The sequence below is a fragment of the Tasmannia lanceolata genome, unplaced genomic scaffold, assembly GCF_043159265.1.
Source record: "Tasmannia lanceolata isolate RefF3 unplaced genomic scaffold, GAP_Taslan_0.1 ptg000020l, whole genome shotgun sequence".
In the NCBI taxonomy this organism is placed as follows: Eukaryota; Viridiplantae; Streptophyta; class Magnoliopsida; order Canellales; family Winteraceae; genus Tasmannia; species Tasmannia lanceolata.
The window spans coordinates 28,740,992-28,758,339 of record NW_027518697.1 but is presented as its reverse complement, the minus strand read 5'-3'; the positions used below and the strand labels follow the sequence as shown (position 1 = coordinate 28,758,339).

The following is a 17,348-nucleotide window of genomic DNA, read 5'->3' as shown; positions in this document are numbered from 1 at the left end:
TCCCTAAAAAGAAGAGAATTATAATAGAATCCCTTTCTTTACAGTAACTTAGAAATAACTCTCTCCACAATGCAATATTCGATATAAGCCATTGGAAGTGGATAATTATCATTCTCTACTACTTAGTTATGTAGTTATTCATCAATGGTTCTCATTAATTAATTAATATCCATAACATTATGTGTAAATCTCATTAGATGAAAATAATATATTTATATAATATAAGATTTTAATAAATTAGATTACAAAGCTTTTCATCAAATACTAACAACCAGATTAATTTCTTGAGTCCAATAAACTTATAGCCATTGGGAAATAATCTCTCAAGTTGGAATGGTCGATTTCCATGTTGATGAGCATTACATATCTCATGTGTCATCTGTGAAACCCAACATACTCGTTTATAGCCCCTGAATGGGCATCAAGGGTTTTGTAATGTCAAAGATGCACAATCAATACATAAGATAATGCATACCACAATCAATACATAAGATAATGCATACCTCTCGAGTCTAGGGATTATTTATACATTATAGTAAGAACTACCCTTGTCACCTATTTAAAAAAACCACTCTTGTCATCTTTGTTGTATATATATATTGTAGTAAGAACTACCCTTGTCACCTACATGTCCACTTAGAGTCTCTACCAAGACAATTGACATGAGTCATTCTATCATATAAAAAGTAGAATATGGCAGTGATAGTTGAAAAATATCTCCAATATCTTAATTTAGTTGAAATAGGAGTAGTCTTTTTATAATGTTGCCTAGGGATCCTTATGTATTATCAACATCATATGTGGCATAAATATCTAAAATACCCAACATCTTGTGTGAATTGTAATTTCATTAAAATATTGCCTCAGTATAAGTAGTGAGTGTTCATTTATTTTGTTTTTATGACAAAAGACAGAGCAATTAGGGCTTCAACTTCGTAAGAAATCCATGTTTTTTAGTCTTCCCATTGATTTTGAGTCTTCATTTTATGTGTTATCCATTCCATACAACTCATCTAATCTTCTAATTTAAGAGAAAAGCTCCTCCATTATAAGATTTGTAATTTCGTTCGGAGATTCAACATGAATATCGATTGCCCTAGAAGATTGTGGTGGTGGCTCCTGATCAAACTTTTTATTGAGGTTGCAAAAATGGTCGTCTTCTACAAGAATGTCACCATTTTCCTTAGTTATTGATGAGCTTCGACTTTGGACTTTTGAATTCAAGCTTTTAGAGATTTCTGCTTGGTAAGCATCATTCTTCTTCTCCAAGGCTATCAATTGTTGCAAGGAATTCAGAGTTGCAGGGTCGATCTTACGTTTAGATCCCAATGCTAAGCTTACTTGGTTGTCTGACGATTTGTTGCGGTCTTGACCTAGGGCTGAAGATAACTTTCTCAAGTATAATTTGTACTTCTGCATCACAAGTAATAGTCAATAACCAATAATATTATTTGAGGTCATCTAACAAGGCAATCTCATCCTGATGAACAAAAATGGTCATCACTCAGTGCACTCGTGGCATATGTATTTGGCAATCAGAACCATTGATCCGATGGGAGCATAGAGTGAAAAAAATAGGTCTAGGCCTGATGTCGAATGGAGATTGCATTCATAAAATTGAGACATGCAAAAATTATTGGCATAAAGAGATCTTAGAGGATATTTATTTCATCATGCTTCATCAAAGGTTTAGAATCATTCGATAGGATTGGGACCAGAGGCAACAAGTTTGATTTTTCATGCTAACAATATTCATCAACAACGATATTACGATACAAATGAAAATATGCCCATGTCATAAAATTATTGATTTCTTTAACAAAAGCAATTATCCTTAAAAAGATTTTCTAATATATATACATATTAGGAAAAGGTTTCTGAGCTCGAGCTCAGTCTAAGCTAGAGCTCAGAAACCACATCTCCCATTGTTGTTTTAGTCATCCAACCCATTAGTTCTATAGGTTACAGTTAGGATTATGGTTATGGTTATTGTTAGGATTATGGGTTAGGGTTAGGGTTATGATTTGTGGATGTTTAAAATAGATGGCTAGAAATTATGGTCCCATAGATCGGATGGTTAAGATTATGGTATGGAGCTGGTTTGTTAGGAACACCATATCTATGTGAGGTAGTATAAAATGAATGGGTTGGATGAGTCAAACTACTATAGGAGATGGTCTATTCTAAACTAGCTAAGAAACACATTATATATATATATATATATATATATATATATATATATATATGTGAGAAAACGGTTCCTACACATATGTATAGAGAGTTCTCTACACACTAGCTTAAAATACAGTGGGGGCCCACATTGTTTGGGTGATCCAAGCCATCCATTTTAAAGGCCCTCACATAGATAGGGTGTCTACAAAAAATCAGATCCATAGGATCATCCCAACCCTACGATTTGTGGAGGTAAAATGGATGTCTTTAAACCTTCACAAATTAGTCCATTTTTTGCCTCCACAGTTCGAATGGTTAGGATGATCCTCTGGATCTGATTTTTTATGGACACCCTATCTATGTGAGGGCCTTAAAATGAATGGTTTGGATCACCCAAATAATGTGGCCCCCACTGTATTTTAAGCTAGTGTGTAGATAACCTATCTACACATATGTGTAGGAACCGTTTTCTTTATATATTATATATATATATAGCAGAAGAGAAAAGGAGAGAATTATTTGAATTTCTCCCAAAATTCTAATAGAATTACACATCACTTTTTTTGACATTTTTTAACAAAGGCACTCATTCAACCCACATATTTTCAATCCTAACCCCTCCTTTATGCTTTTTAACAAAGGCACCCATTAAAGCCACATAATTTCAATCATACTCCCCTCCTTTATGCATTTGTAATAAAAAAGTGGACAAAGTCAACATAGTGACGTTTTTTCTTTTTAAAATTACGGATTGGGTACATATGTTACATAATACTACGAATTCTTATGAACATATTACACAATACTACGGATTCAGGACGCCATTCAAAATATTGACGAACCCGATTATATTTTAATATAGAACATGTTCATTTAGTACATAATACTACGGATTTCAGCAACCTTTCAAAATATTCCGGGTCCCACTCGAATGCATGGGTTTGGCTATATAGATGGTGCGTGAGACCCACCTGTGAAAGCATGACTGTGAAATACTCTACCACATCAAATGGGAAAGTGATTAACCATTTATATTTTTCTCGCCCCACACATCGCACGGGTGTTTTTACTAGTATATATATATATATATATATATATATATATATATATATATATATATGAGGAAACTGTTGGTGCGCTTAAGCTCACCAACCTTATGGTGCGCTTAAGCGCCCAATCACATGGGTCCCACATTTTCTGTGGTGATCCAAACCATTCATTTGCAAGGTCCTATCGTAGATAGGGGGTGTACCAAAAATCAGCTCCATAGGATCATCCTAACCCCTCCATTTGTGGAGGACAAAACTGGGCAGATTTGTGGATGGGTTAGGATGATTCTCCAAAAAATGGATGGGTTAGGATGATTCTATGGAGCTGATTTTTGGTACACCTCCCATCTATGTAAGGACCTTGCAAATGAATGGTTTGGATCACCACAGAAAATGTGGGACCCATGTGATTGGGCGCTTAAGCGCACCATAAGGTTGGTGAGCTTAAGCGCACCAACAGTTTCCTCTCTCTCTCTCTCTCTCTCTCTCTCTCTCTCTCTCTCTCTCTATATATATATATATATATATATATATATATATATATATAGGAAAAGGTTTCTAAGCTCGAGCTCAGTAACCACCACTCCCATAGTTGTTTGACTCATCCAACCCATTCATTTTATAGGTTATGATTAGGGTTATGGTTATGGTTATGGTTAGGATTATAGGTTATGGTTAGGGTTAGGGTTATGATTTGTGGAGGTTTAGAATGGATAGCTAGAAAATGGGCTTCTATAGATTGAATGGTTAGGATTATGGTATGGAGATGGTTTCCTAGAAACACCTTATCTATGCAAGGCTCTATAGAATGAATGGGTTGGATGACTGAAACAACATCCCATTCATTTTATAGGTTATGATTAGGGTTATGGTTAAGATTATAGGTTATGGTTAGGGTTATGATTTGTGGAGGTTTAGAATGGATAGCTAGAAAATGGGCTTCTATAGATTGAATGGTTAGGATATGGTACGGATATAGTTTCTTAGGAACACCTTCTCTATGTAAGGTTCTATAGAATGAATGGGTTGGATGACTGAAAGAACATGGAAATGGTGTATTTATAGAGCTCTAGCTCAAGCTGAGCTAGAGCTCAGAAACCTCGCCCTCATATATATATATATATATATATATATATATATATATATATATATATATATATATGTATATATATATATATGTATGTATATGTAGATATATATATCTACATATACATACATATATATATATATACATATATATATATATATATATATATATATATATATATATATATATATGAGGAAAGTGAAGCTACACCGCCGGCTTAAAATACAATGGGCCCACATTGTTTTGGTGATCCAAACCATTCATTTGATTGGCCCTCACATAGATAGGGTGTCCACCAAAAATCAGCTCCATAGGATCCTCCCAACCCTTCAAACTGTGGAGGCAAAAATGGACAAATTTGTGAAGGTTTTTACACGTTCATTTTTGCCTCCACAAATCGTAGGCTTGGGATAATCCTATGGAGCTGATTTTTGGTGGACACCCTATATATGTGAGGGCCAATCAAATGAATTCTTTGGATCACCAAAACAATGTGGGCCCATTGTATTTTAAGCCGGCGGTGTAGCTAAGTTAGCTACACCGGCGGTGTAGCTTCACTTTCCTCATATATATATATATATAAGTGAAGCTACACATATGTGTAGCTAGCTTAGCTACACCAACGGCTTAAAATACAGTGGGCCCACATTATTTCGGTGTGCCCAAAAAATCAGCTCCATAGGATCATCCCAACCCTTCAAACTGTGAAGCCAAAAATGGATAGATTTGTGAAGGTTTTTACACGTCCATTTTTGCTTCCACAAATCGTAGGGTTGGGATGATCCTATGGAGCTGATTTTTTGGGCACACCCTATCTATGTGAGGGCCCATCAAATGAATGGTTTACATTACCAGAGCTCAGAAACCTCACCCTCACACACACACACACACACACACACACACACACACACACACATATATATATATATATATATATATATATATATATATATATATATATATATATATAAGTGAAGCTACACATATGTGTGGGTAGCTTAGCTACATCGGCAGCTTAAAATACAGTGGGCCCACATTATTTCGGTATGCCCAAAAAATCAGCTCCATAGGATCATCCCAACCCTTCAAACTGTGAAGGCAAAAATGGATAGAGTTGTGAAGGTTTTTACACGTCCATTTTTGCCTCCACAAATCGTAGGGCTGGGATGATCCTATGGAGCTGATTTTTTGGGCACAACCTATCTATGTGAGAGCCCATCAAATGAATGGTTTACATCACCCAAAGAATGTGGGGCCCACTGTATTTTAAGCCGTCGGTGTAGCTAAGTTAGCTACACATATGTGTAACTACACTTTTCTCATATATATATATATATATATATATATATATATATATATATATATATATATATATATATATGAGCAGAGCTCACAAACCATAGGGGGCCCACATTTTTGGGGCGTCCAAAGCATTCATTTGGAAGGCCAGTCAATGGATAGGGTGTGTACCAAAAATCAGCCCCATAGGATCATCCCAACCCTGCCATTTGTGGAGGAAAAAAGTGGGCAGAAACATGGATACACAGTGTCTATCCATTTTCCCCTGCACCTTTGATTGGGTTAGGATGATCCCATAGGGCTGATTTTTGGTACACACCTTATCCATGGAAGGGCCTTCCAAATGAATGCTTCGGATCCCCCTAAAAATGTGGCCCCCTATGGTTTGTGAGCTTTGCTCAGATAAGCTTATTTGAGCAGCTGCTCACAAACCATTTCCTCATATATATATATATATATATATATATATATATATATATATACACACCAAAAATCAGCTCTGTATAATCATCCTAACCCAATCAAAGGTGGAGGGGAAAATGGACAGACAATGTGTGTCCGCCCATTTTTTGCCTCGACAAATGGTAGAGTTAGGATGACCCTAGAGGGCTGATTTTTGGTACACACCCTATCCGTGGAAGGGCCTTCCAAATGAATGCTTTGAATCCCCCAAAAAAATGTGGGGCCACATGTGTTTATGAGCTATAGCTCAGATAAGCTTATCTGAGCTATAACTCAGGAACACTTTCCTCATATATATATATATATATATATATATATATATATATATATATATATATATATATATATATATATGGTTTTGCTAACGTGTGCCCAGGGACAAAGGCCTTTAAGGAACATTTAATTGCCCTTGGGAATTTGGGATCATGAATTTACGCATACTTTGATGAAAAATCTCAAAACTTGTGTAGAAGGCCATTTGGATACACGGATTTTAGAATCCAGGTTTTTAGTTTGAAAATAGTGTAAAAGAGGGTTCACGATCAAGTTGTTGCATACTGTCTTGGCAGCATTTCTTTGATTTTAAGTAAGAAAACCAGGTTTCAGGAATCTTAGGATGTGGAAGATGTTTCTAAAACATGGTTTTCTTACTTAAAATCCATGAAACGTTATCATGACAGCATACAACAGCTTGATCATGAACCATCTTTTACACTGTTTTCAAACTAAAAACCTGGATTCTAAAATCCGCGTATCCAAACCGCCCCTTAAAGTATGTGTAAATTCAAGTTCCCAAGGGCAATTAAATATTGCTTAGCGAGTGACCTTAGGGTAAGGTCATTCGTTAGCAATACCCAAATGTGACTCTCCTACATAGTGTGAGGAACAAGGGTGACATAATGTGAGGAGTGAGCGTAGGCATTGTTGGGAAAAATGTATGGGAACAAAAAAAAAATGTCAAGCCAAAAAGACAAGTCTAAAAGGTTTCTAGCTTAAAGAAGAAAGCAAAAATGTCCAACATTTCATAAAGGAAAACAAACATAGTTTAAAACTGGCATCGTTAAGTTATGGAAGGCAGTTCTCGGGATCAAATCTACCTGCATTTATTATTAATTCTTTTGGCATTTTTCAAAAGTTTTTTAAAAAGAAGGGAAATGTTATCAGCACTACTGTATTTTGATGAGGGCACTCCTCACTTTCTTAAAAGTACGGTATGGCTCGTACCATAGGAAGATCCAAACCGTCCATTAGACGGGCCACAGCCTAAATAGGCTATGCTCCAAAAATCATTTCCATAGGTTGATCCTAATTCTCCGATCTTAATGTTTGAAGTTTGATCCTTACCCTCTATAGATCAGAGGATTAGGATCAACCTATATAAATGATATTTGGGGCAAAACCTATTTAGGTTGTGGCCCATCTAATGGACGGTTTGGATCATCCTATGGTGGGGGCCATACCGTAATTTTAATAAAGTTAGGAGAAGTGCTGATAACATTTCCTAAAAAGAATTGATGAAGTTTTTTTTTTTTTTCAAATATTTTCAAAGCTTCAATGTTAAAAATTATATTAAAATTTTATAAAAGCCATCGATACGGACAGTTGATTATCATGAGTGAGCCTACATAATCCTTATCCCATGCCAAAGGAACATTTATTCTCTAATCCTAAAGAATGAATTACGCTAAAAAAAAAAAAGTGAAGCAACAATTACTCCAAAATCTTAAGCTGTTGGAGTTTGGTGATATTTAATCTATACTTTTACACTTCTCATCACTTGTGGCCCCTCCTTTTTGGGTTGGCTGTACACGTGGATTTCAAAACCAAGGAATTGTTGGGTTTTTAACCCAGGACCTTCCCTGAGGCAATAGCTCTAATACCAGGTGAAATGACCGATTACTCCAAAAGCTTAAGCTGTTAGTGTTGGTGTTATTTGATCGCTTATACTTCTACAAAAATAATAAATTGAGTATAGTCTCCTTCGAACTAACCAAGCATTGAATAAGGATGGAAAATGATATCAATATGCTTCTTTTACCATATTTCCAAACATGCAAACTAGTCATGAAGTACCAAGATAGGGTTATGCTTGTCACTTTACAAAAAATATGGGTATTCTTGTCATTCGAAAATACGTGAGTGTGACATAGGTGCCGCCCTTGATGTATTACCTAATGACATTCTCTTATAAAGTGAGCCAATTTTTGGATCAAATTGAAGGATGTAGACATATTATTTTTTAAAGAAAAAATATTGGTATTCTCCAAAAATATTTATTAAGAAAGATTAAGGGACTCTTGATACTACAAAAAACAGGTCCTTATTTGTAAATAAGACTTATTTAATCTCATTCACCAACGGAATTGAAACCCATATATTAACTATATATCATTTCTAAAATTATTATAATGATTATTTACAAAGAATAATAATAATCTCATTTGCCAATGGAATTGAAAGCCATTAACTATATATCATTTCTAAAATTATTATAATGATTATTTACAAAGAATAATATTTAACTTCAGAAATCATTTGCATGTACGATTATTTAGAGATATCCATAGAGGTCCTAAGATTTATGAATTATATAAAAAATAACAGAGGATCATTAGGCTTATAATAACTGATACTCAATTGACATGTTGAAGTTAAGTTGATTTAACTCATTTTCAAGTCATTATATATAGAGATACACACAGATATAAAAGACGTCCTAACAAACCTTAGATGTATAAAACTTCATGATTTTAGACGGTACTGAGACAATTTTCTAATTAACTAAAGTAATGTTTAGAGATGATTGTAATCAACCATTTTGTTAAGAAAAATTTATAAAAGGTCTCACACAATTAATTGCAGAAAAAATCAAGAACAAAATAAACGATCAAAACAATGAAAAAATCCCTTATGACAATTTTGCAGGAATGCAGTTGAGATTTGCTAGGCAATTTGGTGGAAAGGCATTTCGCTGCTAACTTTGGCAGTAGAGAACAACCACCTCTACTGCCAAAGAAATGGCTTTCCGCAGAATTGCTTAGTTGTTGCATGAGAGAGCAGTCACCTCAGATGAGTTAAATGAATAAGACAAAATCCATTGAAAAATGAGCCTATGTGGCTGCTCTCTCATGCAACAGCTGGTCGATGAAACGCCTTCTGTGATGGTCCCTAGCAAATCCCTTCACACGCATATAGTGATTTGCATGGGACCATTGCAGAAGCCATTTCAGTTTTTAGAAATTATAACTTTTCCATTGGTTATAAAAATCAAACGAAACATAGACAGAGAACTCTCTGTGACTTTTCGTTTTTATTTTTAAAACTTCAGTAGATGATTTCTACTCCTTTCCTCCTGTATATTTGAAGTACTTCTAACCCTGAATTATTAGCAGAAATAAACCCAACTTCACCGAAAACACTCCCTTGTCGACTCCGGCAAATTGCTATTCTCCTTATATTTTTTCTATTTAAGCTTATTTTTCCCCTTTAGATAATTAGAATCGATCGATAATATATTGATGATCGATGGATGAATTTTTAAGCTGGGGTATTACTGATGATTTATTTGTATATTTAGATGACCAAAGTGAAACCTAAGACTGAAAATTCCATCTATTGTAGGATTGGAGGAAGAACTTTGAAAAAGATTCTGAAGTAGGCTTTTGGCATTTTAGGTTAGAATCAAAATTAAGTGATTTTCTACCTTCTTTAGATTATTTTACTGCTATTTTAAAGAGGTTTTGGAAATTATCTTTGGTATTTACTTATATGGATACAAGAAAAGTTTATATGGTTCCTGGGCCTTGTCACAGGGACACTATTGTCGTAGTCACAAAGGCTGTGGACTTTTAGAAGTGATTCTGTAAAGAATATAGACTTTTACAAATGTTTCTGTAAAGAAAATAGATTTTAGAAGTTTTTCTACAAAGAATATGGATTTTCAGAAGTATTCTGCAAGGAGTATAGATTTCCAAAAATATTTTAAATTCAGAAATTGGTTTATAGACTTGAAATTTGAAGACCTTTGGAAACGTGGATCAAAAAATTATTATCATTTTATAAATGCATATATTTGTCTATTTACATATTGAATGGATCTTTTTGAAAACCTTTGTTTTACGCTATTTGATTTCGAATACTTGATCCGCCGGCTAGTTAAGGTTGAAAATTACTTACTGAACCGTTTAACTCTGTATATTTATATTATTACATATGATTACCCACTCTAGTCTTCCTTGAGGCCAGGAGTAAACATACCTAGTAGAAAGTATTTTTGAAAGCTGAAATGGTCAGTCTGTACTACATTTGACTTTCAGTGGAAAGCTTATTCTAAGAATTAAAACTTCTTTTGAAGCTTGTATTTTAGTTATGGATTTGTTGACAATTCTGAACTTGTTATAAGAAAAGAATAGAGTTTCAGTGAACTTCATTGGTTTTATTTAGAGTTTTCTGATAAGAGACCTTGCATGCTTTGGGATTGAGCCTAAGGGTATGCGGTCGCTGCTATGTCACCGTCTCGTGGTGCCGAGTTCTAGGCGTGACACAACTGCCCAACACAAAATGCCTTCTACGATGGGAGAGAGAGAGAGAGAGAGGACCTTCAAATTATCCACCTTTGTGCATCACTTTTGCATGTGGAAAGCATACGCATTTACTCTCTCACCATTGCTTTTGGTGTTGGTACCTTTCCTCATGCAAAGGTCAGGCATAGTGGTAGAAAAAGTCAACCTCTCTGCCCCTCCCCCCTCTCTCTTTCTCCCTCTCTCTCTCTCTCTCTCTCTCACACACACACACACACACGTATTCTTTTCTTTTGTACCTATTTACTTGGGTCCTTTGTTTTCAACTCGTGTACTGTAATTTTATCAGGGCCTCCAAGAAGTAATGGAAATTATGGTTAGAGAAGTATGAACAACAGTTCCCAAACCAAGAATAAATGTTGATTACCTGCAAATGACTTGCAACTTGCTCTTTAGTGAGCTGTTGAACTTTCATTGTCTCTAAGATTTTCTTTGGTACAGCTTCTACAAAAATAAGAACAGTAGATAAGATACTTTGTTTCTTGCTTCAATTGCCTAGCTCTATGTTCACTGTAGGATTTAGTACAAATACAATAGCTTTTTGTAAGGGAGAATTGAACAACATTTGAAGAATCAATAGAGGTTGGTTTTTACTATGAGATAGAACCAAATAAATACAAGTAAATATTGGAATTTGAGACTTACTATCAAGGCCTAGTGTGTTCACCGCAGATACAAACTGATGATGGAGTTGGCTGGTCCATTGTAATCTAGCCCTTTTAAGGTGGCTAACATCATTGATCACCTCGGCGGCGGCCTCTTCGTTCGATAGCAAAGAAGTTATGCTCCTCTTTCTCCAGCTATCCATGGTTTTTGATTTGAAATCCATGTTCTTGTCGGCTCTTGATCTGTCAATTAGCGATTGGCCCATTACCCTACGAAATATATGTTGCCATATATTCTTCAACTCTTGAAGTGTCACAGGCTTGATTAGATAATCACAAGCTCCATGGGCGATGTACTTCATCACAGTACTTGTCTCTCCATTCCATGACATTACTACAACAAAAGACCAGGCTTCAACTTAAGAACATGTTTTGGAACGAGCAGCCGAAACAAGCATTAGATGTAAGTAATTCCATTATAGTTATAGGTTTCGTGGTAACGCGGGAGCATAGTTACCAAAACTTCATTTTCCAACCGTTTTTAGTTGAAAAAATGTCTTTTATAGGTTCATCATTTAATACTTCGTTAAAAAAGCAGTTGAAAACCGACTAGAACCTAAGCACAATGATATCGATATCAAATCATCGCACAGATATTATGTTCGTTGAGGATAATAATATGGGATTACATATCCTGATAATACTAGAAAAAAAGATTGTAGAGATAGGATTTCCTTTTCGAAACTTTATAGGGATTTCCTCACAGCGTGTTTGCTTGAATTTTACAACCTTGGAAGACAATAAACCGATGAATAGTACAGCATTGAAAGAAATATGCTATATTTGTTGGACATGGAACTAGTTCAAAGAAAATGTAACTTACATATCACTGGGATTCCAAGTTGGAGAGCAAGTATCTTCAAGAGAAGGAGACCATCTTCATTTGGGAAGAAAACATCACTAAGAACCATGTCGAATCTTTGTTGATCTTCGGTCACCATTGATATTGCCTCGGACACTTGTCTACAGCTAGTTACTGCAAAAGCAATCGCTACAATAATTAACACTAATAATAAGAAAAATGCAGCTTGTCTTCTCTTTTCTAATGGGCTTCTGAGAGCTTTTGGGAGCTGTAATAACCTTGGACAACTGTTAAAATTATAAAAGACAAGTAGAGTTTCTGCAATTATCAAAACATGGTAGTGCCAATATCATTAACTTAATTGTAAATGCATACTAGTATATGCAAAATAATAATTTAATAACAGTATAAAAAAGAATAGGACAGTACTAGAATTACATTTTAATTATGGGAAGTGATGTGAAACAACCCTGGGTTCAAACCTCGTTAATAGCAAAATCCACATGCAATGGCCGAACCCAAAAGTGGGCCACATGTGCCATGTGTAGGCCAACCCAAAGAAAGAGGGGTCACACGTGAGGGGGAGTGTTAAAGTATAAAAGATTAAATAACGCCTTCTCCAACAGCTTAAGCTTTTGGAGTAACTGGTAGTTTCACAAATGATATATCCGCCCCTTTTTTTTTTTACTTGGGAGAGCCCCCTCTAGCGTGCTTACAACTACTCTTTTACACTAGATGGGGCTGTTCCATGTATAAAAAGTGAGTTGCTAACGAGTGCCCTAATGGATTTTCACTAAGAGCACTCGTTAAGGTGCCATAAAAGGTAATTTTACACCTTTTTGAGAAACAAGTGTAATTTTCTGAAAACATTATCAAAACAGGTGTAAAATTACCTTTATAGCACCTTAATGAGTGCCCTTAGGGCCCTCGTTAGCAAAACCCATATAAAACGGGGGCGAATGTATTATTTTATTTACCTATAATTATCCGTTTTTTAGCATATCACTTGGGCCCTACTTGAAATGCTTTTCCAATTTTTGAAGCAAGCGATACATCCTAGTAACATAGTTTTTATCTGGTACCCATACTTACATATATAATTGTTCCAACAGCATCCTTTATAGGAGTCTGTCTTGGATAAAAACCAAGGGCCACAACTATTTTGTACACCGATTATGTTCAGGTACGCGCGTGCATCATATAATTTTGCCCTAATAACAAAACCTGTCTAATATCAAACTATAGGGCCTACCTTGGTAGTTACACTGGTGTATGAGGTGGTGGATGGGGGGCGAGAAAGGGTCATTTTCGACTACGAGAATCCTCAACCCATGTGGCCAGAGCTCACGATTGGTCGTCTCACTATTTGTCTTCTGCCAACAGTCATTAGCATCTCCATCATCATCATCATCATCATCATTGCTAACAAGGTAACACTAATAAGAACAACGCCAAGCCATAATTATATTTTTAATTAATCGGGGAAGAAACTCTTAACCTTGTTTTTTGTTAGGCGTAAAATGGGCGTAAAAAAAAATTACTCGCATTTTTAAGTAAAAAATGGCTATAAAACTTGCTTTTACGCCCATTTTACATCAAAAGAATAGCATAAAATGGTTGTAAAACAAATTTGACACTCTATTTTAAGTGGAAAATGGGCATAAAATTTGTGTTACGGCAATCTTAATAAAGAATAACTTATTGCAGAGAAAAAACAATACTCATCAGTTTGACAGTGATAAGAACATATACCATTTCATTTTGATGTGAAGACAAGGCAACATAAGTGCAAGGCTAGAGGAGATTGGTGGCTTCTTCCTTATAAAAAGGAGGCATGGGAGCCTATTGCACGAGGGAATTCTGGCTAGTAATGATCCACATGGCAGTTCCTTGGCCGTGAAACCAATTTGAGGCCACCATTCCTCCCTCACACTTTAGTGTCTTTGTCTGATGTTAGTTCTGGTCCATGAAATAAAATGTTCCAAGGGTATCATGCTTTTCCTGTCTCCTTTTTGTTATAATTATCCTTTCCCAAACTTTTCCAGACATTTGCACGCTCAATTATCCTTGAATCCGAACTTTATAACTATGACTGGTATCCGAATTGGGGGCACAAAATATAGAAGTTGGAAATCATTAAGAGGCAAAATTGTTTGACCATGGACTTTTTCCCAACGAATATCATGCCAAAATATTTTTAAATATTTTTAAAACTATTTTTAACAGATTCCCCTTGCTCTTCTGATATTCATAGAGTACAAGAATATCGAAATCCGAAAAGAAACGAGGGAGATATGAATTTTACAAGTTCAATGTGTGAACCGGACAAAATTTGTCCACTCTTCTGTTCCGATCTAAACGTCTTCCCAGATGTCTTGACGTATAAAAATATAGCTATTGGGAGTAACGGCTAGCTATGTTTCTTTCCCAAACATCTACCATTTTGCCCCTAACGATCATATCCTCTTTAGGGCTATAACTATAACATTAATGTGCATTAAAACTGGAACTTAAATGATCAAATCTTCACTTTGAACTAAAAAACTTTCATATTTGCAAGCGTTTTGAAAATCCACCAAGAACTTTGAACTTGCACACCACTTTGAGGAAAATCTCCATAGGCACTTTATTGTATTCATTCCTTTGAGAGTTTCTGTAAGCTTTACAAGTTGTAATCAAGGCTTCAAAGAGCCTAAAAGTGTTCTTCTTCATTCTTCAAATACATTGTAAGAGGGTGTAGACACCCAATTTTGTCAAGGCGGTACTAATGATAGGTTTCACGAGGAATAACCTTATGATGAGTCCCAAAGCACCAGTTAGGTTTCTCTCAATCTCTCTTTAGGGTATTTTCGAAACGAAACGATTTTCGAAAGCCCTTTTTACAACCAGAAAGCTTGTTTTTAAAGAGCACCTGCCTTTTCGGCAACCAAAAAGCCTGTTTCACACAACACCCACCTTTTATGGCATGAACCGGTAAACCCGTTTTCACACTGCATTTCAATCGGTAAGTTAACTTTGGGTCGAAAACTTCCGTTTTCACACAAATAACACTTTGTTTCCTGAAAGCATGCGATATTAGGTTCATTGGGAAGTCCCCAGAACGAGGAATCCAAAGGACCTGACCACGGGTGAATCGGAATTCAATCGGAGAACTTACGAACTTTCGAAACTAACAGATAAAAGACAAAAGGGAGAAAAGACAAAATATTGTGCCAATCGAGGTTGATTTCATCCGGAGAAACATCAAATTTTGCCGAGGGCAAAATTGCATTTCGCCCAAGGCGAAATTTGGTCCAAATTACCTTTTTTTATCCCCCCCCCCCCCCCCCCCCAAAAAAAGCTATAAATAGGGGGAGTAAGGTTAAGAGGTAAGAAGTTTTTGGTGGGTTTTATCTCTCCTCTCTCTTTTTTTGTCTTATAAAGAAAAAATCCTGGTTTTTTCCCTCTAGACAATCTAAGCCAAAACCCTGCAGAAATTTCAGAAAAACCTTAGTTTACTTGTCTCTAGAAGAGAGAAAGTAGAGAAACTCTAGGTAGCTCACACCGGGAGTCGGCACTCCGCCGAAATTTTGAAGGTTCAGAGCGACATCCTTCATTTCGTGCCGTTGTTCTGCCGAATTTCGCATACTACGAGCTACTTTTCAATAGTAGCGCCGTTGTTCTTCCAAACTTTCGACAACTTCGGAGCCTCTTTCAGCTTTATAGCGTCGTTGCGCTGCCGAAATCTGAGAGATTTCGGAGCCCCCACCTCTGTATAACACCGTTACGCTGCCGAAATCTTAGCGATTTAGAAGCCCCCACTTCCTCATAGCGCCATTGCGCTGCCCAAATTTTGGTAAACTCATATTCATCTATCAGCATTTCTACAATTTTCTTTATAAAGTTAGGTACGAGGTGGTGACGTTATAAGGTACTCGGCTAAGAATGCCCGGATCTTATAATATATATCCCTCTACCTTTCTTTTACTTTCTGCAATTTCCTTTACAAAGTAAGGTACGAGGTGGTGACGTTATAACATACTCGGCTAAGAATGTCTGAATCTTATAATACAATCCCTCTACCTTTCTTTTACTTTCTGCAATTTTATTTACAAAGTAAGGTACAAGCTGGTGACGCTATAAGGTACTCGGCTAAGAATGCCCGGATCTTATAATATATATCCCTCTACCTTTCTTTTACTTTCTGCAATTTTCTTTACAGAGTAAGGTACGAGGTGGTGACGTTATAAGGAACTCGGCTAAGAATGCCCAGATCTTATAATATAAATCCCTCTGCCTTTCTCTTACTTTCTACACTGTTTTTTCCTTTAGATTTGTAAACCTAATTGGGATTAGTCGCGAGATCTTTCGGGACTTATGACATATGGTTTCAAACAGAAAACTATCGCTTATTTTTTGTCTTTTCTATAAATTAACTTTATTTACATCCTGGAATTAAGCATAATCTGAATAAATGATAAAAGATAAGTTATTATGTTTCAATTCTTCAAAAAATGCCAATTCAAGTCAAGAGACCGGATTAATCCAGGCAAGAGGGGTGCCTAACACCTTCCCCAATTGTAACCATAACCCTTACCCAGATATCTGTAATGACCACGCCTTAAAGCAAACAGAGCAAAATATAAGGTTCAAAGGCCCAGAGCAAAAGAACCCCTTTGGTTATTGTTCCTCTAATGAAAGTCGAGTACTACCACTCATTTCATTAGAAGAACAGGCATGGGTCCTAGGCCCTAACCTAGGTGGCGACTCTGAGTTTATGTTTCTTGCGAAGTTAGGACCCCAGTCCCGAGTCCGCAAGAAACCAAAATCAAACTAACACTCCCAGAGAACCCGATGTGGTGATCCGTTGCCTCTTCAAGTGCATGGTAAAAAATTGGCTCCCACAGACTGGTGACTTTGCTGGGGAGAAACATCATAATTTTCTTTCAGCAGACTTGTTAATTGAAAATAAAAAAAGTCATAGCTCAATTTTAACTTTACTTGGGATTTTTGAAGAATTCATTCAACTTGGCTTTTTTAGCCTTTATTATGGTTATCCTTAACCCGATGTAGCCTTTAGGCGTATCCGCAAGTTGCGAACACATCGCAAGTTGTAGACGCACCTAACGTGTGAAATAAAACAAGTGTTAGACTTGCTTTCCAGTACCCTATACTTGTTATGCAGGGATTGCAAGAGCCCATGCTCAAAATTGCAGCAAAAAATTGCCACCAATTGCGTGAAAATGCCCCGGG

At 36.1% G+C, this 17,348-nt stretch overlaps 1 protein-coding gene across 1 annotated transcript; it reads right to left on the bottom strand.

The window, feature by feature from the left end:
- Nucleotides 1-869: 869 nt before the first annotated feature.
- On the bottom strand, nt 870-13,897 carry LOC143855163 (two-component response regulator EHD1-like). The gene is made up of 6 exons (XM_077365382.1): nt 13,869-13,897; nt 13,369-13,538; nt 12,138-12,290; nt 11,295-11,648; nt 11,017-11,093; nt 870-1,413 (listed from the first exon to the last, which is right to left on the bottom strand). The coding sequence occupies exons 1-6, from the start codon at nt 13,874-13,876 to the stop codon at nt 1,027-1,029; spliced, it is 1,149 nt and encodes a 382-aa protein (XP_077221497.1). The 5' UTR covers nt 13,877-13,897; the 3' UTR covers nt 870-1,026.
- Between the last annotated feature and the right edge of the window lie 3,451 nt (nt 13,898-17,348).

Coding starts and splice junctions, on each gene's coding strand:
- LOC143855163 (XM_077365382.1), bottom strand. Junction 11,649..12,137: donor ACTTGGAATCCCAGTGATAT/GTAAGTTACATT, acceptor CTTTTGTTGTAG/TAATGTCATGGAATGGAGAG. Junction 1,414..11,016: donor AAGTTGCAAGTCATTTGCAG/GTAATCAACATT, acceptor CTTGTGATGCAG/AAGTACAAATTATACTTGAG.